The following is a 24605-nucleotide window of genomic DNA, read 5'->3' as shown; positions in this document are numbered from 1 at the left end:
ACAGTTAAAAGTAAGATGTTCTCTCAGTTGTTTGAGCCACTATATATCTCCAGTTTTCTTCTTTCCTTTTTTTTTTTTTTTTTTTTTTTTCTTAATGAAAAATTTTATATACCTTATGAAGAACTGTAAATGCTTTTGTCCTTAAACATTGTTTGTTCAAAAGCCTTTAAGTTTTTATGAATTTCATTAAAATACATCATCAGTAGTGCAAATAAATGTTTAGTTAACACTCCTTAATATCTCATAAGGGATTTTCTAATGCTAGGTAACTTTAAAGAGGGAGAATAATTTTTAGCTGTGATCCTTTACGTATGATTTATTCTACAAAAGTTAAGCTATGCATACTAATTTTTTAAAATATTAATACACAAAAAACAAAGCATAATTAATCAGTTTTTAAAAAGTTGTTGCAGTAAAATATTTTTTTAATGTAGGCTGTTATCATATTAGGTCTTAAATTGGTTGAGAATTATCTATTTTTTTCTTTTTTTTTTTTTTTCTCCTTGTCTTTTTAAAAATTTTGATTAATCAGTATCTTTTTTCCCCCTTTTTTTCCCTCAGAGAAACATAATCTTTAATAAATAGTATAGTTTCCTGCCTTGGGCTTTCAATGTGGTTCATTTGACAAATGTAATGTTTTTAATGAAACTTTTATTAAATAATTAATACATTGAAATATTTAAAGTAAAAATAAATTAAATGTTATATTTTGACATTGAAAAAAGTTAGTATATGTTACAGTTTTATGTGTCTCTACATGAGCTGACTCTTCAAATGATACATCTAAGTCATGAACATGCATACTCATGTAAGCTATTTTCATGTTTGATTTTAAGGTTTTAGGGCTTACAATTCTCTTTCTTGTGACATTAACTTTATGAGCCTGGGCTCGCCTACAAATATCGTGTTCGACAGAGCCCTGGCTTGGACATTTTCAGGTGCCTAGCTCAAACATAGGTGTGAAGGTTAATTCGCGACCACCTGCTGTTAAGTTCTCTGTGTTGGTACCTGTGCCTCTGACTATGATTGATACATGGTTTTTTATGTCATTCAATCCAAGATAAAATTGGAGGCGATAGAAGACTAACTACAAAAATGAAACATTTATTGTTTAAAGGATAGTAAAGATCAGTAAATCCATTCAAAGAATGTAGTTCTCTTGCACATTTTATTACAATTGTTACAAGTCATCTGTTTTCAAAAAAATTTTGCATATGATATAAAAAAATTTTAAATATCTTTATTTTTTTATTTTAATTGATACTGATTACTTAGATTTTTTTCCTATGTTGTTTTAGCTCATTTTTTTTTTTTTCTGATGGTAAAATTAAATATGAATTGATTTTTCAATTTAGCTTACTAGGTTTATTGCTTTACCAGACGAGATAAGTTAGAAGTTATAAGATTACCATATTTTAACACTTTTTTTTCTCAACTTTTCAGAATTTCGACTTTTTATTATCACCATATTTTAGAGAAATATAGTGATAAAATACAATTAAAAACCAATTGTGAATGTAATTTAAAAATATAGCAACATTTAATATATTCAATTTTAATTGAAAAATTTCTATGTAATTTATAAAATAATATTCTTCTCTATTGTATTTTTTATGGCATTCTTCTCTATTGTTTTTTTTTTTCCATTACTATGCAGCCTTTTCAAATGAAAATGCTTTCTTCTAAATGAAATATATATGTATAGGTATCTTTGTTAATTTTTAATACAGTTTTGATCTAAAATTTAAAATTTTCTCCTTTATATCAGATGCAAATTTATAGAAATATTGTCTGTATAATTATCATTAATTTAAATAATACAATTATCATTAATTTTAAATTTATTAAAATTATTTTTCATTATGTGAGGGAATAAATGAAGAGAAAATTATTTAATTTTTCTAATTAGCAAAAATTAACAAATTAAATACATATGCTTGATTTCACACATTTAATGAAAAAAAAAAGAAAAAAAAAAAAAAAAGCCCCATTTACTTTAAAGTGGCAAGCTACTATTTGCATTTCATATTAAAATTTTTGTCTTAAAGTATAAAACTCTGTTATGAAGAAAAGGTAAATTAACTTAGAGTAAAAGTCTTTGAAATATAAATTATATGTATGAAATGAAAACTAAAAACAAAATTATAAAAAGTAAGAAAATATTGATTAATAAAGCAGATTTCTCTTCATTATGTAGCAAGTGAAGTTGTTAAGGACTTGTTAAGTATATATATATAAATAATATAAAGAGTGTTTCAATCAATTTTTAAGCATAACATACATGAAGTTTGTTTTTTTAAAAAGGAGTTTGAAGAAAATTTATCATTCATAGTAAAATTGAGAATATTAGATTCAGTCTCTGATTTACAGCTCTTTCCACAGCTTGCGTGCTACAAGGAAGCTAGGGAAAGTCAATAATCTGGTCCACGATACTATTTGGCTCAGTTTCAGATGCCTTGCATATAAATATAATATTACCATTCGAATATAATATCAATATTACATAAATGGTTATAGGTAATATTGATACCTAGTTAGGTACCACAAGGGCTTTGAAGAAGGAAGAATCAAGAAAGAGTAAATAACTACTAAAAGTAGTTAAGTTTAATCATGAACGGACAAAAAATGTTAGTGTTTTAGAAACAGTTACTGGCAACAATGACAACGCTGTAGATCAACAGTGTTCTTAACAAAAAGAGGCAAACCAACCAGATTATGGTTTATACAAAAACCGGTTTTTGAATTCAATATTTCCAAAAAAACCAGTTTTAGCTGGTTTTCAAATTTTTGTCCAAAAAAAAAAAAAAGAATTGGGAAAAATATTTAATTTATATAAAATAAAAAACAAAATCAATATCGAAGTCAAAATGTAAAAAAAAAAAAAAAAAAAACATATACATATTACTTACACAAAATAATTCAAATAAAATTTCAACTAATATTTATATTATTTTCACTAATTTTTGTTTCTCTTAAGAAAATAGGATTTTAAAAAACATAAAACAACCACTGAACAGTGGCTAAGTCTTGATCTTATCTTGAACACAATATTGCGTGAAATTGAAAATACTCGTTCACTAGATACTGAGCTTTTTTTTTATAGTTTTCATGGCATCAAATAAGAAATCTAAGTTTTTTGTTCTTTTATTTGTTGATTCAAATAATGAAAATTCAGCTTTCAGTGTCTTTGGATTTTTAAGTTTTTCTTCAGAGTCTTCAAGAAACTTTTGAATTGATTTTTCCATGGCTTCTTTTAAAAAAGCATTACTCTGATGAGTAGTTTCTCCGATTTGCTCTTCATCAGAATTAGTTACCATAAGAATTCAAAAATACTCTAGATAGTATCTTTCCAGATAACTCAATTTCGGTTTTTGAAGTTAAAGAAGGTACACTAGATTTCTTCGCTGAACTAGAAATGTGCAAATACAGCAAAAGAGTTCCTAATTCGTTCTTCTAAAGCATATAATAATTTCAAACTTATTTCAGTGTTTAAATTTTTTATTTCATTTAACAGAAATTCAGATATAACTTTTCTTGTTAATAAATTGGTATCTCGTCGCATAAGCTTCAGCTGCTAGATGAATCGGTCTCAACTGATAAAATTCAAAATACTTATTTGTTATTTGAAGAAGAGGAATATCCAGGCGTTCAGGAAAACCGGTTTTCTTAATTTAAAAACCGGTTTTCAAATGTGACATTTACTTTAAAAAACTATTCTTCCCTAAACCAGATCCTTCAAATATATCGTAAGACTTTGGCTGAGTGCATTGTGAAATTGTATGTGTTTGTGTGGTTTAATATTAAGTTAAAACCTTCATATATTTAATGACGATTTGAATAATGTTATCTCTTTGTCCATGATAAGTGATAAACGTAAAATTCAATGAGAACTTGGTTTACAACGTGTTTTAAAAGCAAGAACAGAAGGTAGAGACAGAGTTGGGAAGTTTTAAGTTCCAAAGATAAACTTTGATGCAAAGACTTGCATCGACATGATCTCTTGGCTTGAAAATGACCTAACTGAACCCCTCACCCCTTGTTGAAACATGTTTCTAGAGACTTTCTTAAAGTATTGTATATTTCACTCAGAGAAGGATCCTTCTCTGAAGTAATTTTGAAGTTATGTTTAATATAACAGTAGTATTTCATAACAGATTCGTAAGTAGAAGTTCAACTTCAAGTAAATCACTAAATTCCCCCAAAATAGGACATTCCTACATTTGTTTTGTCTTGACTTATTTAGTCTAAATTGTTTTTACTCGCAACAAAGCACACAAACTAACAAATCACTTACGTTAATCAGTTACACACGAGACAAAGCAGATATACCAACTCAGTTGAACTTGGCAAAGACTTATTGCTCTGAAAACTTCGTAGAAATATAGAACTGATGTTGGCAGCTGTTGAGAATTTTTTTAGACAAATTTCTAAAATAATTAGAATTTCAGATTATTTTATTAAAACATACCATATAACCTTACCCATGACCCATTACCATAGTAAAACATACCATATGGTCCCTTCTCTTCTACCTATATTGTGCCTTCATCAGTCTCGAGTAATCTTTTAAACCATACTGTACCATTAGTCTGAAACATCCTCTAATCAAAATTTAGCAGACTTATTATAAATCTGTTATATTTTTAAACAATTTTTACCATGTACATAACTTTTTGAGAGATAATCGAGCATTTCTTGGAAGAAATTGGACAAAATATAACCAATTCTCTATGTATAAATTTACGTTAAAATTTTCTATTCATAAATGGGAACATGATTCAGTCTAATGCAGCATTCATACAAGGTAATTGTTGGGTAATAGAAGGCCATACCTACCTCAGGAAAATCATGTGACCGCAATTGGATGTGACCCAATGAGGCAACTATTTGCCATTGTCCCATTGGAGTCATGTGATCTTTCTGATGTAGGCATGCTCTTCTGGCCTTTAATATTTGGCCTCATCACTTAGGACAATAAATATCTATGGTATTAGGAGCAGTGATATTCTTGAATGTGGCAGTATACGGCATTAAAATTAATTTATTCATGTATAAATAGAGAGGATAGCACTGCAACCCTAATTGTAAACTTAGTATTTATTGCTATCAACATTTAGTATTGACAGACACTTTCATGTTATTGAAAGGGTGGTAAAACATGTTCTGCTTAGCATGAGTATGATTTGATAACTGCTTTTGCTTAATTATAGAGAACACCATGGTACAAGTGTAAGTGAAAGAAGGTGATTCCTGTGTATGCTGAATGAATGAAAATATTAATGGTTATCTAATAATAATTATCAAATATTAAGTAATTTTAATAAGAGATATTCCAAGATAATCTGAAATATATTCATTATCCTTAACAAAAACAAAAATTAGTTATCAACTATGTTCATCAACTTTATCTAAAACAAGTGAGCATTTTCAAGTTACATAAATAATTTGTTCATAATGAAAATAATGCATCAGTGTAAGATCCTTAGTTACTTTTTGGTAAACCTAATAGATGAGAAGATTGTGGGATGTATGTAATATCTAGATTATCCTAACCTTCGTTCCTTAAGAATGATTTTTCAAAACAATTTTTTCTTCAGTGTACTGGTAATAATGAACCTTATTTATATTTTTCATTCTTTTTCTAACAGATAATAAATAGCATGGCTGTAGAGCTATTATTCATGCCTGTTGATAAGTTCAAATGAATTTGATTTTATATATATCTAGATATTAAAAAGTATAAACAACCTTGAATTGGAGTGAAAGGCATAAAATTCTATACATTTTGGTGGTTTATTTATATATTACAATATGTAAAATGCTTTTTGTAATTGAGATGAAATAGAGAAATCTGTCAAAAGATCTATTATGAGAGTTTAGTTATCTTCTTAACTTAGGTTTAAGTATAATTACAAATATATAATATAAAATATGCAATAGTTTTCTTTGTTCAGTTATGTTTTGTGTTTTATTTTTAACAGTAATAATTATGGCCAAGCAGCAGAAATTTTTTTATAAGTTTTTCTATCACTAAAATAGAAGATTAGTAAAAAAAAAAAAAAAAAAAAAAATGCTAAAACATTTATAAAACAATATGGCTTATGAATTATAAAATTGTTTTCTGAAGTTTAGAAATGTATTCTTTTTCAGAAAAGCAAAGAAGTGCATTCCAAAGAAAATAAGTTCATTCCTTTCTTTTGGAATGCACAAATAGAAAGAACGTTTTCACTGCTTCTTGTAATATATATATATTAGGAAAAGAAAGAAATTAACAATTTTTTTTAACATTTAACATAGTCTGCATTGTTCACTTGAAATTTTTTATAGATCTGTTTTAAATGTTAATATTTTAAGATGGGCTTAGAAAATGATTTATATATTGCATGTGAATATAAATGCTTCAAAATTAATGTAATTTATAGAGAGTATAATTTATATTTTAAATTAGGTATAAGAAATGTTTTATATATTGTATGAATATAGATGTTTCAAAATTAAAGTAGTTTATAAATAATATAGTTTGTTCAATATTAAATATAAGTAAAGAGTTTAGTACTAATATGAATATTACATGATTCTAAAAATGGCTGATATTTATTTATTATTTTTGTCATTCATTATTCTTGAGGTAGTTGATAATATTTCTACAATTGGTTGTTTCATACTCCTAACAATTTGAATTATTTTATTATTAGTAGTAATAATATTAATTCAAATAAAATTTACATAGAAATTGCTTTATAATCATGTAGCTGAATTAATTGTGATATTTGCTTCCTTTTTATTGCCTTAACAATATCATTCATTTTTTTAGAAACTTTAAATTTGATTCAGTTAGATATTTTCTCCTAGTGTGCAATATGTGAATAATTGTCATTTATTATGATTTAAAAATAATCAAACAAAAGATAACAAAAAAATTGTTAAACTGTCAAATCTTGCCAACTTTATTACTAGAACATCATCTTAGGTTATTTATTGGCTACTTATCTTTTTTTTAATTTTTTTTTATTATTATTGTACAAACTAGACTAGTTTAAGTGCTAAAGAAATTTTTTAAAAAATTTGTATTTTTGCTGCTGTAATAGAAATTTGCTTTATATGAATGTTAATCAGAATAATGTTTTGATAGGATTTTTTTTTCCATGTGGCATTGTAATGATTAACCTAATAGAAGTTATTATATGAAATAGATTATACTACTTTATGTTATGAAATTATAAATTTTTTGTTTAGTAAAAAAAAAAAAATGACTTTATATTTTGTTATTTCAACTTGTTTCTAATTTAAAAAAAAAACATCTTTAAGAGTAGGTATTTAAATAAGTAAATTATTTTAATTTAAGGAGAAAAAAAAACTCAGTAATATTGATTGGGAAATTTTATAGCCAGTGTTTATTTATTGGAATCAAATTATATGTGTTAATACTGGTATCTGACATTACTCAGATTTGAAAATGAATATATTTCCATGTCTTAAAAAAAGCTATTTAATTAATTTTAAAGTGAAAATATCAGTTACACGAAATCATTTTTTAATCTGCTGGCTTCTTGAAAAAGTATGAAAATACCAAATTAGTAATTGTGAAAGAATTGCTCAATATTTGATTTAAACGTTGCGAGTTCAACTTGGAAGCAAATAAATAAATAAATAATTTAAAATTCTTATAATATTTGAATTAATTAAAAATTGGAGCTCTAATAACAGACTGTTTTATATATATGGATACGTAATGTTTGATTCCCCCCCCCTCAATATTTCTTTATTGTCACGAGATCATCTCTTAATTTTCCTTATTTTTCATAGTCTTTATGAACTAATTTTATTCAGTACTTTCATTGATTACATCTGTATATGTGATTTTCAGTACTTGTTAAATTTGTATTTTTCTGGTTTTTCTATGAAGCTGTAAAAAAGAAAACTTTATATTACATAAATGAAGTACTAAGCATTAATTTAATGTATAGATTAGAGCTACAGTGGTGTAAGTCGTAATTTCTTTTTCATAAAATTAATGTATTGGTAAAAGGTATTATTCAAAGCAAAGATATTGTAGTGGTATTGCTTTATTCCCTTGGCTGATCTTACTTTTTAGGTCCAAATTTAACACTGGAGTTAAGTTAAATTTGTGCTTAGGTTAAAAAAATTTTAAATAAACATTTTTTTTTATTTTGAAGTTACACCACTGTAACTTAACTACTATATGTGAGACATAACAAAAAATTTATTCTATTTTTTTTCCCTTCTTTCAGCCAAGTGCGAGTGAATCTAGTGCTGGTAAGAATGAATTTTTTTTTATAAATATATTTTTAAAATCGGATATTGATTGATTGATAATATATGATTGAAATTTTGTTTGTGTGGTGCCAGTATGCTCCACTTCAAGTTTTGTATAATGCAATTCATTTTGAAACTAGATTCATCCAAAAAGTTATGGAATCTATTATTTATGTCTGTTTTACCTGGAAAGATAGGGTGGAGCCCTTATCAATTATTCACTTAACATAAAAAAAAAAAAAAATCTCTGCCAATAGTTGCATTTGGCTGCTGTTACTAATTTGAATTTCAAACCTTTGTTGGAAAGTTTTAATTTTAAAATGTTTTAAAAATTGTTTGCCAGGATATAAATTTTAAAATTTTGTTTACGCTACTACTAATCACCTTTTGCTTCTTTACCTAGATTGATTGTTTAGGCTGTTAAGTAATTGAAATAGAATGTAATTTTTGTAAAAAATTATCTTGTTGATATGACAGAAAAAATGAATTTAATTGAATCAATCTGCTACAAATTACAGTGATTATAAACTAAAACTACGAAGTAAAAATAGAAGTTGAAATCAAACTTCAAAGTATATGTTTAAAGAAAGCAATTTTTTCCTCTTAATTTTAATGTTAGCAAAAGCATGCAGTTGAATGTTTTTATTTTAATGGGTGACTTATATCATAACATTAAAAACATTGTTACGGTTTGCATATTGAATTAAATGAAAAAAAATTTGAAAGGTAGAGAGAGACTGTACAGAAATAAAATGGATATCATTAAAAAGGTTTTTAAGGTAATGAAAAATCCATTTTTGTGAGCAATAGTTTTGGAAGATGTAATCAATTTCCATAGGTAAGTCAAAGCGATTATCCATCTGGTGACACACATATTTTCATACACAATTAAACTATGTTTGAGATCTGTTTCTTGACTTCTTTTACAACTTTTTTCTTCTGATGATGGAATTTTTGGTGTCATTATGAGTCTTATCCAGACCATTTATAGTAATAAATTTCAGCTCCATTAATTAGCGAAACATTGAATTAAATGCATCTATAAATTCAATCATTTACGAACAGTCAGTACATTGAAATGATCGTATATATACGGATAGCCAGATGTTTATATTTGTCTGTTGCCACTCAACAATTCTTAATAAGAGCTATTTCTGCGCTATGTATTTACATAATGTATTTTTAAAAATTAAGACATTATTTGAGATTTGATTGTTATCTGTAAAAGCAATGGGTTTTACAAATGACAATGCACAATTAACAATATAATTTAAAGTTTTTTTTATTAACAATACAATTTAAATAATTGTTTTATAATAATATATAAAAACAGAGTATATAATTCTATAATATAATTAAGTAAAAAAAAAGAATAATATATTTTGTTTTAAAAAATACTTTATCTGAATTAATGCAAGTTTCTCTGCTGAAGCAACTAAAACTTTTGTGTGAAATAATGTTGTTGCTTGTTCAAATGACATAATTTCAAAAACCTTATTGAAATGAATAGCTTAAATTAATAGCATTAGTATTATTAAATAGCTGAAAACAAATAGAGCTTATGTGTATTAAATTCCATAATTAATTAAATTGGTTGTTTCTTTTATTGTATTGCAAATATTGTACTTTACTGCAATGTCCCAGATGTTTCAAAATGAATTTTGGAGGATTAAAAAACAATGTATATTAACTTTATCTTATAAAATAAATGGCACATAAAATAAGAGATGTTTAATTATCCTTCAATTGTTCATTATGATCAGCATTTATCTTAAAGTACCAGAGTGTGTAGCATTGTGAAAAGTGTTTAAATTTGAAAACCATTTTTAAGCATCTTAAAAATGCATAATTTTGTAAAAATGTCTTTAAAAAAGCAATTTTATAGGGATGTGCAAGGAAACATTCTTATTTGCTTTAATTTTGAATAAGATAAATGAAAAGAAGTCATAAAGCTTTGTTTATTGGAAGTATCAAGAAAGAAAATGAACGAAAGGGAATAATTTGGGAAAGAATCCAGACAGTATAGATTCAGGGGTGTTAACATACATTAAGATAATAACAATAAATTTTTTTTTTCTTTTTTCACTTGCTCTTTCCCCAACAATGATCAGCATCTAGTGAAATACTGGAATGGCTATTTTGAAAGGACAATACAAAATATGGGCATTAAAAGAGCATTTGATTTTTTTTAGTTTTTGAAGTTTTAGATGATGAATTTATTTTAGTTGTGGCTTGAGTGTATGTTTAACCTCTTATAAGTTATTAACAGTAGTGGCATTAAATTCTCTCTATCATGGTGTCGTTCTGCTCAATGGGTGGAGATGATGTTATGATTCTCACTAATTTTTGCTGGATTGTTTTCTAATTGAATAGTTTGTTACATTAATGGGTTGTGAAAATATTATCAAAATGCTTCTAGGAATATTTTTTTTCCTATGTAAACTATCATTCTGTTTGTACGTATTACAAAAGAAGTAATTACCCCACGGACTTAAAAAGTTAACCTCAAATTGCATAATTCTGTTTCTTGAATTTGAGTATTTTAAATTTAATCCAGGCTGAAACAAAACTTGGAAATAAGGTATGGCAATCCAATAAGTCTTTGAAAATTGATTACAGTAACTTGTTATCTATTTCTCTCAGTAATTTTCTTGAAACAGCATTTTAAAATTTCACCTTACAGCCTTTAAATATAAGTATATATCTGAAATATATTATGAAAGGCATAAATATTTGCAAATAGATTATGCAGTTTTGCATCTATTCCCAGATATCCAATTATGCATTTCATATTACAAGAAAAGGACTTATAATATGATATTGAAATTATAATATAATTACTAAATAGACATAATTATAAATAGGCAGAGTTGTAACATTTTATTTGAAAATATGATACATAGCTCATAGTAATAGTTGGTCCCAATGGCATAAGTGCATTTGACATTGGGCAATAAAATAAATTTTATCTAGCTTTTTTACTGTCTGATGTAAATCTGGAATTCTCGATCTTCTGTTATGCATTCCTCAGAATCATGAGGCTTTAAAGCCTTTTTTAGACCCTTGTAATGCACATTCAATTGTTAATGATGCAAAATGTATTGAAACTTTTTATGTGCATGCTGATTTGGGTAGGGTACATTCAAATTTATCAGTTTATTCATTTCGTAAAATGTGTCGGCAACTTGGGAAATGTTCTGTTGCAGTTATAATAATGTTTTGGTTTAGATAAATTGTACTTCCTTACAGAAACATTATACATATTCTTCAAATTGATTTTTAAATCTTGTGATTTGTTACAATAGAACTGACCAAAAGCAATGATATCTTCTGTTTTCAGAAATGTTGATGACTGTGATTCCTAGGCTTTTATGTTTATTATCATTCACGACTCCTGCTATCCATGTTTGAACTGTTAAAAGTTTGTTTCTGGTGAAATAAAGAAACGTTAGTATTCATTTGAAATAAGTTTAATTGCTAGATCACTATTTCTGTAAAATAACAATTCCATCTGCCATGAAAACAGTTCTTTCCTACTTGAAATAAATAAAACATAACTAAGATATTAAAATAACATAACAATTCTCTTCAAGCATTTTTAACTTAAAAATCTAATACATTTCATATATACTTATAAGACAGTAGCTAAAATCGTGTTTCTAAATTTGATTGGTTGTGATGTCATGATCAATCATAATGGTTTTGATGTCATAGCCATAATGTATGCACAATCACATCATAAATAAATAGCAAATAAAAATAATGTATCTTGCAGGATTTATTGAATTGAAATTCATAAATGATTTTAAGTCATAAAAAATTTCCCCAACAAAAGCCCTTCTATTTTTTTCCATGTCTTAAAACACAATTTTATTTATTTCCATTGCAAACAACCCAGTTACAAAATTTTTAATTTATCACATGACAGCTTTTTTTTTGTCATAATAAATTGCAACATTTTTACTTTTTCATATAAAAAATATAGAGGAATTGTAATTGTCAAAAAATTTGAACTCAAGATTTTTATGAATTTCCATGTTGCAGATCTCCCCGATTTCAATTAAAAAAAAAAAAATTTTTTTTATGTCTGTTTGTGAATATAACTCAAAAGCGCTTTGAGTTGGACAGATTAAATTTGGTACATGATCTCTTCTCTACCTGTATTTATTTGCCAAATTTTGTACAAAATCCATTCAGAGGAAGCCTGTCCACCCAGCTTTCTGAATGTAAGTTAATACTATTACAAAATGAAGAGGTGTAGGTGGATAAAATTTGGTAAACAAATTTAACATCTAAAGGTGGATGCATAGCATCATTGAAAGACCTTCAAAATTGCTTATTTTTTATTATCCTTATATAAAGGCCTTAAAAATGCTCGTTTTTTTATTGTGCTTATAATTTCCTTCTGATGGGGAGGGGGACTTATTTCACCTCTATACACCTGCCCAATTATAGATTAAATTTTCTTTGTGATGGTGGATCTTTCATTGTTTAACAGTTTTCAATAAATCCAGAGACCAGTGGAAAAGTTTTTGTCACAATTTTAGGAAATACTGATAGAATAGGAAAAATATATTCTTTTCTTTCTACTTCCTTTTGCTCCCTTTATTTGAATCGAGAATTTTTCTTTATAGAGTTAATTATGTAAGTTTATATAACAGTGAATCAGTGTTTTTCTACACTTTATTACTTGTTTGTTAAGCATTTATTTGTTATATTTCATTTAGTGATACACCAGTTGAGAATTATTTCAATATTTTTTTCTTCAATTAATTTTGGGGCAAAAATTTAGAACTTTTCAACAATATGTCAGGAAATGTGTATTTCATTCATTGTGGACTTTCAAAAGTGAATACACCGACTGATTCAAGGCTTCCAAAAATTAAAGCAAATCAAAATGTTTATGATGCTCCAAAGTTACTTGTAGGTCGTTTGTTGCTCTTTCTAAAAGATGCCAAAAATAAATCAATGCCAATAAAATTCCCCGTTTACTTTTTAGTATAGATACTCTTCAATGAGAAAGAAATGTAACTGTCAAAAAATTAGCAGAGTTCCGTCAAATTTGGAACAAAATCTTTATTTTTTTTATTTTTAATCTGTTTAGCTGAATGCAAATGAACACTATAACTTCAAAGTGCTATATCAGTAAAATTTATTTATTAAATACTTTTCAAAGTTCTGCAGAGTTCCTATTCAACTCTTTTTTAATTTTTCTGTTAGTTAATAACTCCATTTTTTTATATAAATAAAAGCATTCAAATGCTTCATTTTTATGTTTTAAAAAAATACTCCAAGAATTATTATCAATAATACTAAAGTATTCTGTGCCACTTAAAAATTTAAAGAGTTGGTCCCCATATATCCATATGTAGGAGTTTTAAGATATTTAAAATTCTAATTTTACGAATATTAAGAAATGGTGCCCAATTATCACATTTATCAATATTACTTTTTAATTTTTCAAATTCATTATTACTTTTTATGAAATCTTTTAAACCTTGCATATTTAAATCGTCAAATTTGGTATACTTAAATTCAATGTAATCCCCGTCAGAAATATAAGCAGCATTATTGTTCATCTTTATTACATTTGCATTTATCACATAGATTTTATCAATCAGTGGAGCAATTAAAAAATGTCCATTCCTTGTGTTTTTTATAATCATTTTAAAATTCTTTGTAAAAATACTATAACATGCCAAATTAATGTTTTCCAGGAAAATTAAATTTCTCACCATTTGTGGTGCTTATGGTATATCTCAAAGTAATAGAGAAACCTCACCAATTTTAAGGTTTACATAACATTTTCCATGGATTTTTCATTTTAAATTAGTGGGAAAAAATGGAATTAAAAAAATAATTAAAAGAAATTGCTTTGAATTCATCCCAAAAATAATGTCACAGTTTTAATCCCTTAAATAATAATAGAATTATTTTTCTTTAACATATATAGTTTTAGTAATTTATCAGTGTCGTTCAAAACATTAAAAATATCCATGAAAAAAAATTACTGGCATTTGATATGTGTTTTTCAGCTGTCCTATAAATGGGACAACGTTCTGATACCCACCGTTTTTTTGAAATCGCCCATACCTCTAGATCGCATTCTTTGAATTCAGGGAACAATATATCTTTTTCTCTTCATGCTAGTGGACTGGGATCAACTAAAAGTCCCTTGTTATCAGCCCCCTTTGTCAAACAAGTTCTTCTGTCTATGCTATTGCACATATGCTTGTGGAACTTATTTTTAGCGCTTTTTTCTCTTTCCATTATTTCGTAGTTGCGAGTTTGCTAACCATTTTTGTTGCTGTAAAATAGCCAGAAAATTTATAATAGCGGAGGAATATCTGTTTCCGGTGGAACCAGATATGGTCAGTGACGATGAAGAAATAGACGATTATTTCACATATTATAATATAGATAAAAAATGTGGCGATCCTGAATTTTCGAAATACTGTTGGAACTATAGAAGTTTTATCAAATATCTGTGAAGAAATTAGGTTTGATACAAAACCTCCTAAATAGAAAAAATGTGAACCAGAATTTTCCCTTTCACTATGTTCGTTTCTTCTTAAGATCATCAACATATTGCAGGTACGATATTAGGAGAAACTCCCATTGAAATTTTTCACATGATGGCTAATGAATGGTATCATATACAGGTACTGAGACTAATCGATATGCAGCACAGAAGAAAGGTAATTCTTTTGAAGTCAACTAAAGTGTCATCGAAAAGTTTATAGGTAATCTTTTTTACAGAGGTTATTACATTTTATCATGTGAAAAAATATATTAAGAAAGTGCTCCGGACACTTTCACAACCTTAGTGAATCGAGCTATGTTCAGGAAACAATATGGTGGCATAAAAAATACCTACATTTGAATGATAATTCGGGTCATCAACAACGCAGATCGTTATTACAAAATTCGTCCACTTTTAGAAAAACTTAATATTGCACTGCAACAATTTGAAATATTTTCAGAAAATCTAACAATCGATGAAAAAATGGTACGCTATTTTGGCAAACACGTTTATAAGATGTACATGAAAAATATACCTGTGAAATTTAGATACAAGTTATGGATATCTCTTTATTATTATTCCTTATCAAGTTGCTCAAGAAATTTTTTGGAGTCCCTTTTACAACGTGTTGTGGTTTTTTTTTTTTTTTTTTTTTTTTTTTTTTGCTCTCTGTTGTAAAAAATCCTAAGTGTCACAGGATATATATGGATAACTTTTTTACTTCATATTAGTAATATTAACATTACTCAAGTCAGTAACAATAAATTACCTTGGTGAAACAATTCCAAGGAACAACATTAGACAAAGAGGTATGTTGCAGAATAATAAAAAACTTTCTCTCCTAAGTTGTGAGCATTTATTAGTAAAAAAACTTAGATTGTCGTCAAAGACGATGTCAATTATAATCTTGCTAGAGGAGGGGGAAAAAAATACAATTTGAAATATGTGTAATGTTGGACTATGTAGACTGTTTTTTGGATTTCCATTTATAAAATCTTTTTTGTAAGGAAAGTGAAACTTAGTAATTTTTAGTAGTATATTGGACCATTGTCTTATTTATTGGACAATCTGTATTTTTTTTTATATATATATTAACAAATATTTAAAATTTTGTTTTATATGTGTAAGACACTTGCATTGTTCATGTCTTTGAAAATTTGCGTTTTCCCTACGTTTGTTTTTATGAGTGGTTCATTATGGGTTAATGTGCTAGTGGATGAAGTTTTGTTGATTTTGTTTATTCAACTTGCTTGGAAGTATGCGTCGTACAATATTGATGGATAGGTTTCTTAGTGTTCTGGAATTTCCAACAGTTCAATTGAAATATGTACAGATATGTTCAACAGCTTCACTGAAAAAGCACTTTCTTTCTTTTCCAAACATTACTTTCACTTGAAAAAAGACCCATTCTGTTGGCCTTACTTTGGATTTTTCTTGGACTAGGATCTATTGTATTCAGCTTGAAGTGATGTTCGAACATTCAGTGAACTGAAGTTTGTCTTCTTGTATATATGTATGGTGAATTAACTAATAAACTGATTAACTTGTAACTATATCATAGCAAATTAACAGTTAATTAAAGCATAATTAAAACCTATACAAATCAAGCATTCAATGCTCCATAATAAGAAAATGGTGTTGTGTATTTTAAGTATTTTCTTCATTTGTCTTTTAATATTTAATAGTAACCACATTTTGGGATATAACAAGGAAATAATATTGTGAGACTATAGTACTAGGAAATGATTTTCAAAGACATACTATAATTTTTGGTAATCCAACATTTATTTACAAATAGATGGATGGTTTATAATACAGTTAATTAGTATATATACACGATGAGGGCCCAATATGTTTAATCTTTAGTATAATTATACTTTTCATGCACTCTAAGCAACTACTTATGTATCAGAATAATATAGTAATATTACATGGTAACATTTATTCAGATTTTGAATAAAGAACTCAATTCGCATTTAGCAAGGTTTGAAACTTCACTTCTGAACTAAGAAAACAAAGTTGAGATAACAGTGTGTAGCATCATAAAAAGTGTTTAATTTTGAAAACCATTTTTAAACAGCTAAAAATGCTTTATTTTCAAAAAAGGTCCATAAAAAGTGCTTATTTTCTCATCGTGCAAATAAAACTGTTTTGTTTATTTTCCCAGATGTTGAATTTGATAAATCAATAGCAATGCCGGAAAAGTTTTGTTTACCAGATGTATCAAGAAACCAACAAAAGGGAAGAATTCGTAGAAGGAATTTAGAGTTGCCAACACATATTAAGATAATGCTTTAGTGACTTTTTTCCCAATTTGTCTTTTTTCAACAGATTGCATTGCAGTTAAAATACTGCAATGTTATCCTAAAGGGGGTGTATGAAATACGTGCTGTGTCATACTCGTTGTGACTTGAAAGATTTCTTTTACATCGTCAAGAGTTAATTTTAGCTATGCCTAGTAAATGTATTTTTAACCTATGTGTTTTTTTTAAAAAGAATATGTTGGATGTTCGATCAAAAGAAAAAAAAATACAACAGAATGAATCAGGTGCGCCAAAGCAATATTTCGAACATGGGAGAATTTTCTCTAAAAACACTTTCAAATGGGAGTTCTTTAGTTTCTTACACATTTGATCATCATTCTTGTTCAAATGTTGTTTTGGAGCAATCCCGTGAATGATCTATTCAAGGGACTTTTACCGTATTATATTGAATTGTAATTAATTGCGATGTGTAATTACATTAATATTTTTTACAAAATCCATTATAATTAAATTTTAATTTGAAATCATAAATTTTCAGTTAATTGTGATTTTTTTCAAGGTGTTTTTTTAAAAATATCCTCAGCCATTGATAATTATTGCTAAGTTTTAGTTTTTATATTAAAAAAAAATTCATAGATCTGATATTTAAAATTTTGAAAGAAATTGTAAAGGTAAACGATTTTAAAATTTCTATTCTTCAGTGTTCAGATATTCTATAGTTTAACAATTTTTGCTTTTTCTCTTTTGAACTCTTATAGAATTTTTTGTTTCTCAGTAAAATTTCTCTCAATATATAAAAATTTGCCCTGGCTGACAGAGCAATATGCAGCTTAATTCAGTGAAGTGAAGTGCATGAAATTTGACAGGAAGTTACTTCTTGGGTATTAGAGGCTAAATAAGAACGAATTTTTCAAAATTTTAATTATAAGCTTAATGAAAAAATGAACTGAATTTTAATGCTTTTCCATCATAACATCAAAGCATATTATTGCACAAAAATTAATTTTATACTGTTTTAAAGGTTAAAAAAGTAGATTTTCAATTACACAATTTTGTTTGAATAAAGGCATTTTTTTTTAAAATTTAGTAATTGTTGAAAAATTAATTTTAGACACAATTTGTAACAATGATTATTATTATAGTGAAATTCAAATACATATCGACTAGCATTTTTTATTTGTTTTGTTTCTATGTTTCCATTATTTGTGAAACTAGTAGTTGTTAAATTGTTTTTGTTTTTTCATAAAATATATAATCATGTTTTACTGTAATTTTTTTTAAGCTTAAAGCTAGAAAATTTTATTTTTGCATATAGGTTAAAAAGCTGATTTTTTTATTAAATTTTCGAAATGCGACATATTTGAAAAAATCATTTTCTAATTATAAGATGTCAGAAGCAATAAGATAATTTTTTTTAGACTAGCCATTTCGAAAAGCTGCTATTGTGTTATATTAAAAAAAGGATTCTAAAAAACTCGTTTCGAACATGGTGTTGTTCTATCGTCAGTTCTGTAGAAGTTCTGCCGATCTTAAGATAGTCACCATCCTGAAATGTTCTCCCTCTTAGCTTTATAAGGCTGCAAATGTTCTAGATTGCTAAATATGATGAGTTAGCACAGGAGGAAAATCGCATTTTCCATCCCAGCCATGTCAAATCTTATTTTTTCCTACCCGTATAAAAATCAAATACAAAATGTTTGGTCAAACTATATTTCTATATTAATGTCAGTATTTTCAGAAATGATGTATCTATCCAAATTAACTGGTATTTTTTTAATTTTAAGAAATGTTGGAAAAGTTGACGAATTTTTATTGTTAATGATATAAAAGTTGACAAATTTTTTTAATAACGATAGTTTTTTTCACTTTTATACTTTTGTCAAAAACCCCCAAAAATACATTATTTGTTTTGCAACAGAAGATGTTGTGCAAATGCAGAAATAAATATTCAAATTTGAATCATACACTTTAAAAATTAATTTCCTGAAAAAGTTTTTCAGTAAAGACTGTGTATTATTATAAAACAGAAACAGATTTATGTATGCATAATTATATAAAGGTGCTTAAACAATGCTTAATTTTTGCAGTGCTTAGTTTACCTAATTAGAAGTGCTTAATTTTTTGCAACAATTTCTTACTACGTACCCTGGATGATATTCTCTTAAGCAGATCTAATTCCATTAACAAGATAAGCAAAATCTGACACTTCACATTCAAATCAATTACTGTATAAAACTAAGATAATTGTACATATTCAATATTATTTTTTAAAAACACTTCAGTATAATTTTTTTAAAACATTTCAATTTATGTGCAGAAAATAACAGTGAAATTTGTAAATATCCCGATCGGAATTGTTTTAAACTTTACAGTAAGAGATTCAGAATATATACAAGTTATATATTGCATCTTTGGTTTGGTTTTTCCAGAAATAATCGGGGGAGTTGCTGGAATGGAGGTAAATTTCTGGTCTCTATTGCAATCTTATTAAATCATTACATTCAGCCTTTGTAGACAGCTTACGAGTTATATCATCATGTAAAAATTGAGATTTTATGCGAGGCATGGAAAGTTTAGGCGGGTTTTGGCACATATCGCAGGTAAATGGTAGATGAGTCAAAGAAATATCATGCATGCTGGTATTTTTTCAACAGCGAAAACACACATCATCAAAATTCATGAGATTAGAATCTTTTCCACTGTTAGAGTAATAAGTCATTTTCTCTGGGTTATGATCATTAATTTCTATCTTAGCATCATTTATAATCAGTTGCTAGGACTCAACAAAGATCTAGCCATATTTCCACTCACAGGGCATGATCGCACAAGACGCTGAAGTTTCCTCAGTGTCGACAGTTTTGGGGAGGAAGGCCATACATCGCAGGTGAAGTTGAGAGGCGGGGAGTGGTTTCTTTTGACTGGAGGAAGTTGGTTCTGCCCATATTTCTCTCGCAGGGCAATCCAGGTTTTGACCACTGCAGCACTCTGCTGGGGCCTCCGGGAACTAAGAGAGCAATAAAAGTTTTATGGGCCTGGAACACTGACCATTACCGGTTTTAACTAAGCGATGGACTTTATCAGCTTTGGTCAGTTGATGTCCATCGTCCCTAGCGTCTATTCGTTTGTGATTGTGATGACTTGAGCATATTTTGCATTAAAATTCTATGACATCGCCTCTGGATTATTAAAACGAACTACCGTATAACACTTGATTATCATGTGAGTAATTAAGGCTATTTATTTTTCTTTAATAGCAGTTTTTTTTTTCGAGTTATAAGTTTTAATGTGAAGTATACAAAAAATCCTTTCTTGTCTCCCATCATTAGACATTCTTTATTCATTGCAGAATGTAAACACGAGTGGTTTAACGGTTCATATAATTCAATTTGTGTAATACTAATAGCAGATTTATTTATTTATTTATTTTTTTTGTTTCTCTCCCTAATTTTTTTCGTTCAATTTTTTAAAACTTTTTTTTCGCAGGAAATATTTTACCTTTTAAAATAATTTTAAACAAGTCGATAGCTTTTAAAGTTTAGAAAAATAACATTACTATTTCAGATAAATAAAACTCTCATTTAATATTAGAAAATTAGAGAATTATTTTATAAAAATATCGCAACTATTTGGAACCTATCCCTTTGGAAATGTGAACAATGTTTAAAATTATCGTTAGATTATTTTTGCTCAATGGAATAAATAATTTGATATTTTTTATTAATATTCTTTAAAGATAACAATAATTCCAGTAAATTCCTGATAATTCCAGTAAAATATTTGAATGCTGATCAACTTTTAGATTTGACAAAAAAAAAGTGATTTTATTAATACAAGGATGTGAATATAAAATAATATCAATCATTTCAGGTAATAGAGTAAACAGAAATAAGTTCACCAGTCTATGTGGAGGAGAATTAAAATCCAGGATTCCAAATTCAAATCTTAAGAATGAAAAAATATTTATTTTATTTGATTCGGTGCATATTATCAAATGCATTTGAAATAACTGACTAAACCAGCAAACAATAAATAATACCTTTCAGTTTCCCTCTTTCAATAATTTTGGTAAAATTATGCATGCATCTTTAGGTTATCTAAGAGAAATATAGAGAAAAGAGTCAAAATCAGTTTTAAAATATACTCCCAAATTAACTTTTTAATCTTTGTATTCAAGCAATATTGAGAGACAAAATGTTGGCTTATGTTTAAAAATATTTGATTTAACAAATGCAAAAGCTTTAAAGAGACTGAATGACTCTGCTTCCGATGGAACAATTAAATTCATTGAAATAATCAACAAATGGGGGAGCATAATGAATATAAAAAGCCCTCGAAAAGATTATGAGAAATTAGAAGAAAAAAGCAAACCTTTCGAAAATATTTCTGACGATAGACTACTGCTTCTGGAAAAATGGATAAATGAATAGAAAAAAAAATTTCTATTTCGGGTAAAAAGAAAAAAAGAGAGAAACTGGGGAAATTGACTGCTGAAACCTTTTGTTCATTCGAACATACAACCAAAACAATGAGAGATATAATTATTTATCGGCTTCAAATTTCTCCCAATAACTACGTCTTAACTGGAAAATATCAAACCAATCCTCTGGAAGGCAGATTCGGTCAATATAGATATCTGTGTAGTGGTAATTTTAGTGTTTCTGTTGAACAAATTTTACAAGCAGAAAAAAATAATAATAATAATACCTTGATAAAACTGCATTAAAAAAAATATATATATGGCTCTTTTCATTTGAAAGAATTTTTCCGTGATTTTTCAGAAAAAGAAGCATCCTTCCAAATCTCAGAATTTGAAATAAAGGGTGTAGATTTCTATAATTTTACGGATGAAGAAGAAGAGTTGATTCTTTTGTATATATATCTTTCTGGATATGCGGTTTACAAGCTAAAACCTTATTTGCGAAGTAGTGACTGTATAAAATTATTATCCTTGGAAAAAAATTGATTTTCGAAATGACAAACTGTTGCTAAAGAATATCTGCTTGATATTGATAAAGGAAAGTTGACGTATCCAGATGAAGACATCGTTAAAATTTTTGTAGCAAGTTTCAAAATTTTTAAATTTATTTTACCAGACAGTTAAAGTCTCCTCCACACAGAAAATATACGATCAGCAATTAAAAAAAAATAATATTAAGTGAAATTCCAGATTTAAATATTGCAGGCATATGCTGTACATGTCAACGAAAGAAAGAAGAGCACAGTCAAAAATTTATATCTGTTTTTATTAATATATTTTTAAATAATTATTCCAAGCTCAAAAATAGTAATGCAAAATTAAATAAAGGAAAAAAAAAAAATTGGTTATCTGCAGTGCATCTTAATTGTATTCATGGAAACAAAGTATTAATAATAGAATTTAAATTGTTGAAGGATATATAGATATAAAAAATTTTTTTTTTTTGAGAAGCAAAGTCTAACCACAGCTCCTCATGGTGCTTCTCAGGGAACTCTGGTTTTTAAAGAATCTGACGTGGCTCTGTCAATTTCACATTAAAGTTCAATGATTTTTTACTTTCAAATAGTGTTAAAAAATTACCCGTTAAAATTTTTTAAAGAAAAACATACTATCTTAAATAGTTTTATAATTATTCTCCGAAATTATTTTTTATGCCAAATACCGGAACTTAAAATCAGTTAATACATATTTCAAATATTTTATATTTTTATTCCGTTCATGTATAATTAAATTTAATAGCTCTATTTAAAATTATCAACAACTAAAGAAAGTGTAACGATGCTGTTGATTACTCTTAAATTTAAAATTATTTTGCACAATTTACTTAAGGAAGAGAGGGAAAAAACTGAACGAAAAAGGATGTAAATAATACGCTTAAGCGAAAAGCAACCATCGGGTTAGTCGTTTCCCTTTTTCTGCTGTTCCAGACCCATAGAGGAGAAAGCACTCTTCTCGGAGGCACCGACTCTGAATGTCATTTTGCTCTCACTTGAACAATTCACAGATAAAGATTCTCTTCATCAGCTAAGCATGGAATCACTTTGAGTGTTCTCTCCACTAAGGATAACCAGTATTTTACCAATAAACTGGGAAGGCTGAGAGTTGGACAGTGACTATTTGATTCTCTGTTGCCTTATCCCAATAAATTGTCTTCACATCTGATCATAAAAAATCAAACCCTCCTCCTACTTAATTATCTAATTTTGCATTAGCTAGCTCATTTGGCTATTTTTATCTGCAAACCATTCAATTCCTTCACTCTGAGTTATTTTAATCTTTACAAACTTTGATATACGATTTGTAATCCTGTTAATGAAGAAAACTATCAATTTGTCAGAAGGGGTTGTTCGAAATGACTTCAATACTGGTACAAGATGATGGGGGGGGGGATCTCACCAAATTTATAAATAGCCACCCATTTCTATAAGAAATATCTAGATGTGCATTTCCTTATCTCAGTTGTAAACGGAACAATAATTTTCACCATTTAGGTTACACAGAATATATGAATATATGAATATTTTCACAGGAAAGAAATTCCGAGTATTGAATGATTTGAAAGAAGTCATTCAAACCTTAGAACTTCCCTTGAGAATATTTCTAAGGTCATGTGCTCTTAGCTCTTAGTTTGAAAATTTTAACTCTTAATTTAGACCAAAATTAATGAAGGAAAAACTTTAATTAAAGCAAACTCTTTATAAAAAAATTAGAGTCAGTAGTTGTATTTTTTAAAAGTTATAAAACTATTTTTAAATAAAAAAGAGTGTCAAAGCGTAACATTTTACCAATATATATGTATGTAATCTCTTGATCTAAATAAAAATCCTAATTAATTTCCAAATTTTTATCTTAATTTAGCTTCTAAATTAACTTTTAAAATTTTAATATTAACTTCATTCTAAAATGTTCTCTTATTTCCTAATCCATTTCCACCTTTTTTATTTAATTAATGCTACACACTCTCTATAAAGATTTTTATCTTTGCAAGTTCTGAGGAAAGGGAAAAAAATCCTTAATATTTGCAAAAATTTTTTAAAGATACCCAAGTTCCCTTATCTAAATCGACATGTGGCAAAGAAATCCTTATCAAAATTTCATGGTAAAATGATCGAAGGGAAAACTTTGTCTTCTGCTCTTGTATCGCTTGTGGACGTACTTCAGTTTTATCATCGCTTCTTGTACATAAATTATGCCTCCCGGGATGGAATAAATCAAAGTTTAAAATATTCAAAAGTTTTCTCTTCTCTTCGAAAAAAAAAAAATTGAACAAAAAAGTATCTAATAGAGCGAAAAGCAAGATCAAAGAATGACGAAAAATTCCCGAAATGCGCTCATCCTTCCGCGTCTCACATTTTAATAAGATAGAATCGTCGAAATGTGGTTTTCTGAGAATACTGAAACGAACAGTATATACATATAATGCCTGTACCACAATTGCTAAAATTGTAAAGATAATTAATTGTTAATACTATAGATATATTTACCAAAATTTAGAAAAATAATTACTTCATTATATCAATATCGCAACTACATAATGATGTTATCATAACTTTTTGGCACATTG

The 24605-nt window shown here is 27.3% G+C and overlaps 1 protein-coding gene across 2 annotated transcripts in view; it reads left to right on the top strand.

Moving 5' to 3' along the window:
* The window catches only part of LOC129959121 (mesoderm induction early response protein 1-like), a 76671-nt gene that overhangs the window by 2866 nt on the left and 49200 nt on the right, over window positions 1-24605 (top strand). For both annotated transcript variants that reach the window (XM_056071937.1, XM_056071938.1), the window contains exon 2: window positions 8253-8277. In XM_056071937.1, the coding sequence (XP_055927912.1) occupies window positions 8253-8277 (25 nt within the window). The remainder of the gene's footprint in view (window positions 1-8252; window positions 8278-24605) is intronic.

The sequence above is a fragment of the Argiope bruennichi genome, chromosome X1, assembly GCF_947563725.1.
Source record: "Argiope bruennichi chromosome X1, qqArgBrue1.1, whole genome shotgun sequence".
NCBI lineage: Eukaryota > Metazoa > Arthropoda > Arachnida > Araneae > Araneidae > Argiope > Argiope bruennichi.
The sequence above is the reverse complement of the archived record's forward strand: the minus strand, read 5'-3'. Positions and strand labels throughout refer to the sequence as shown.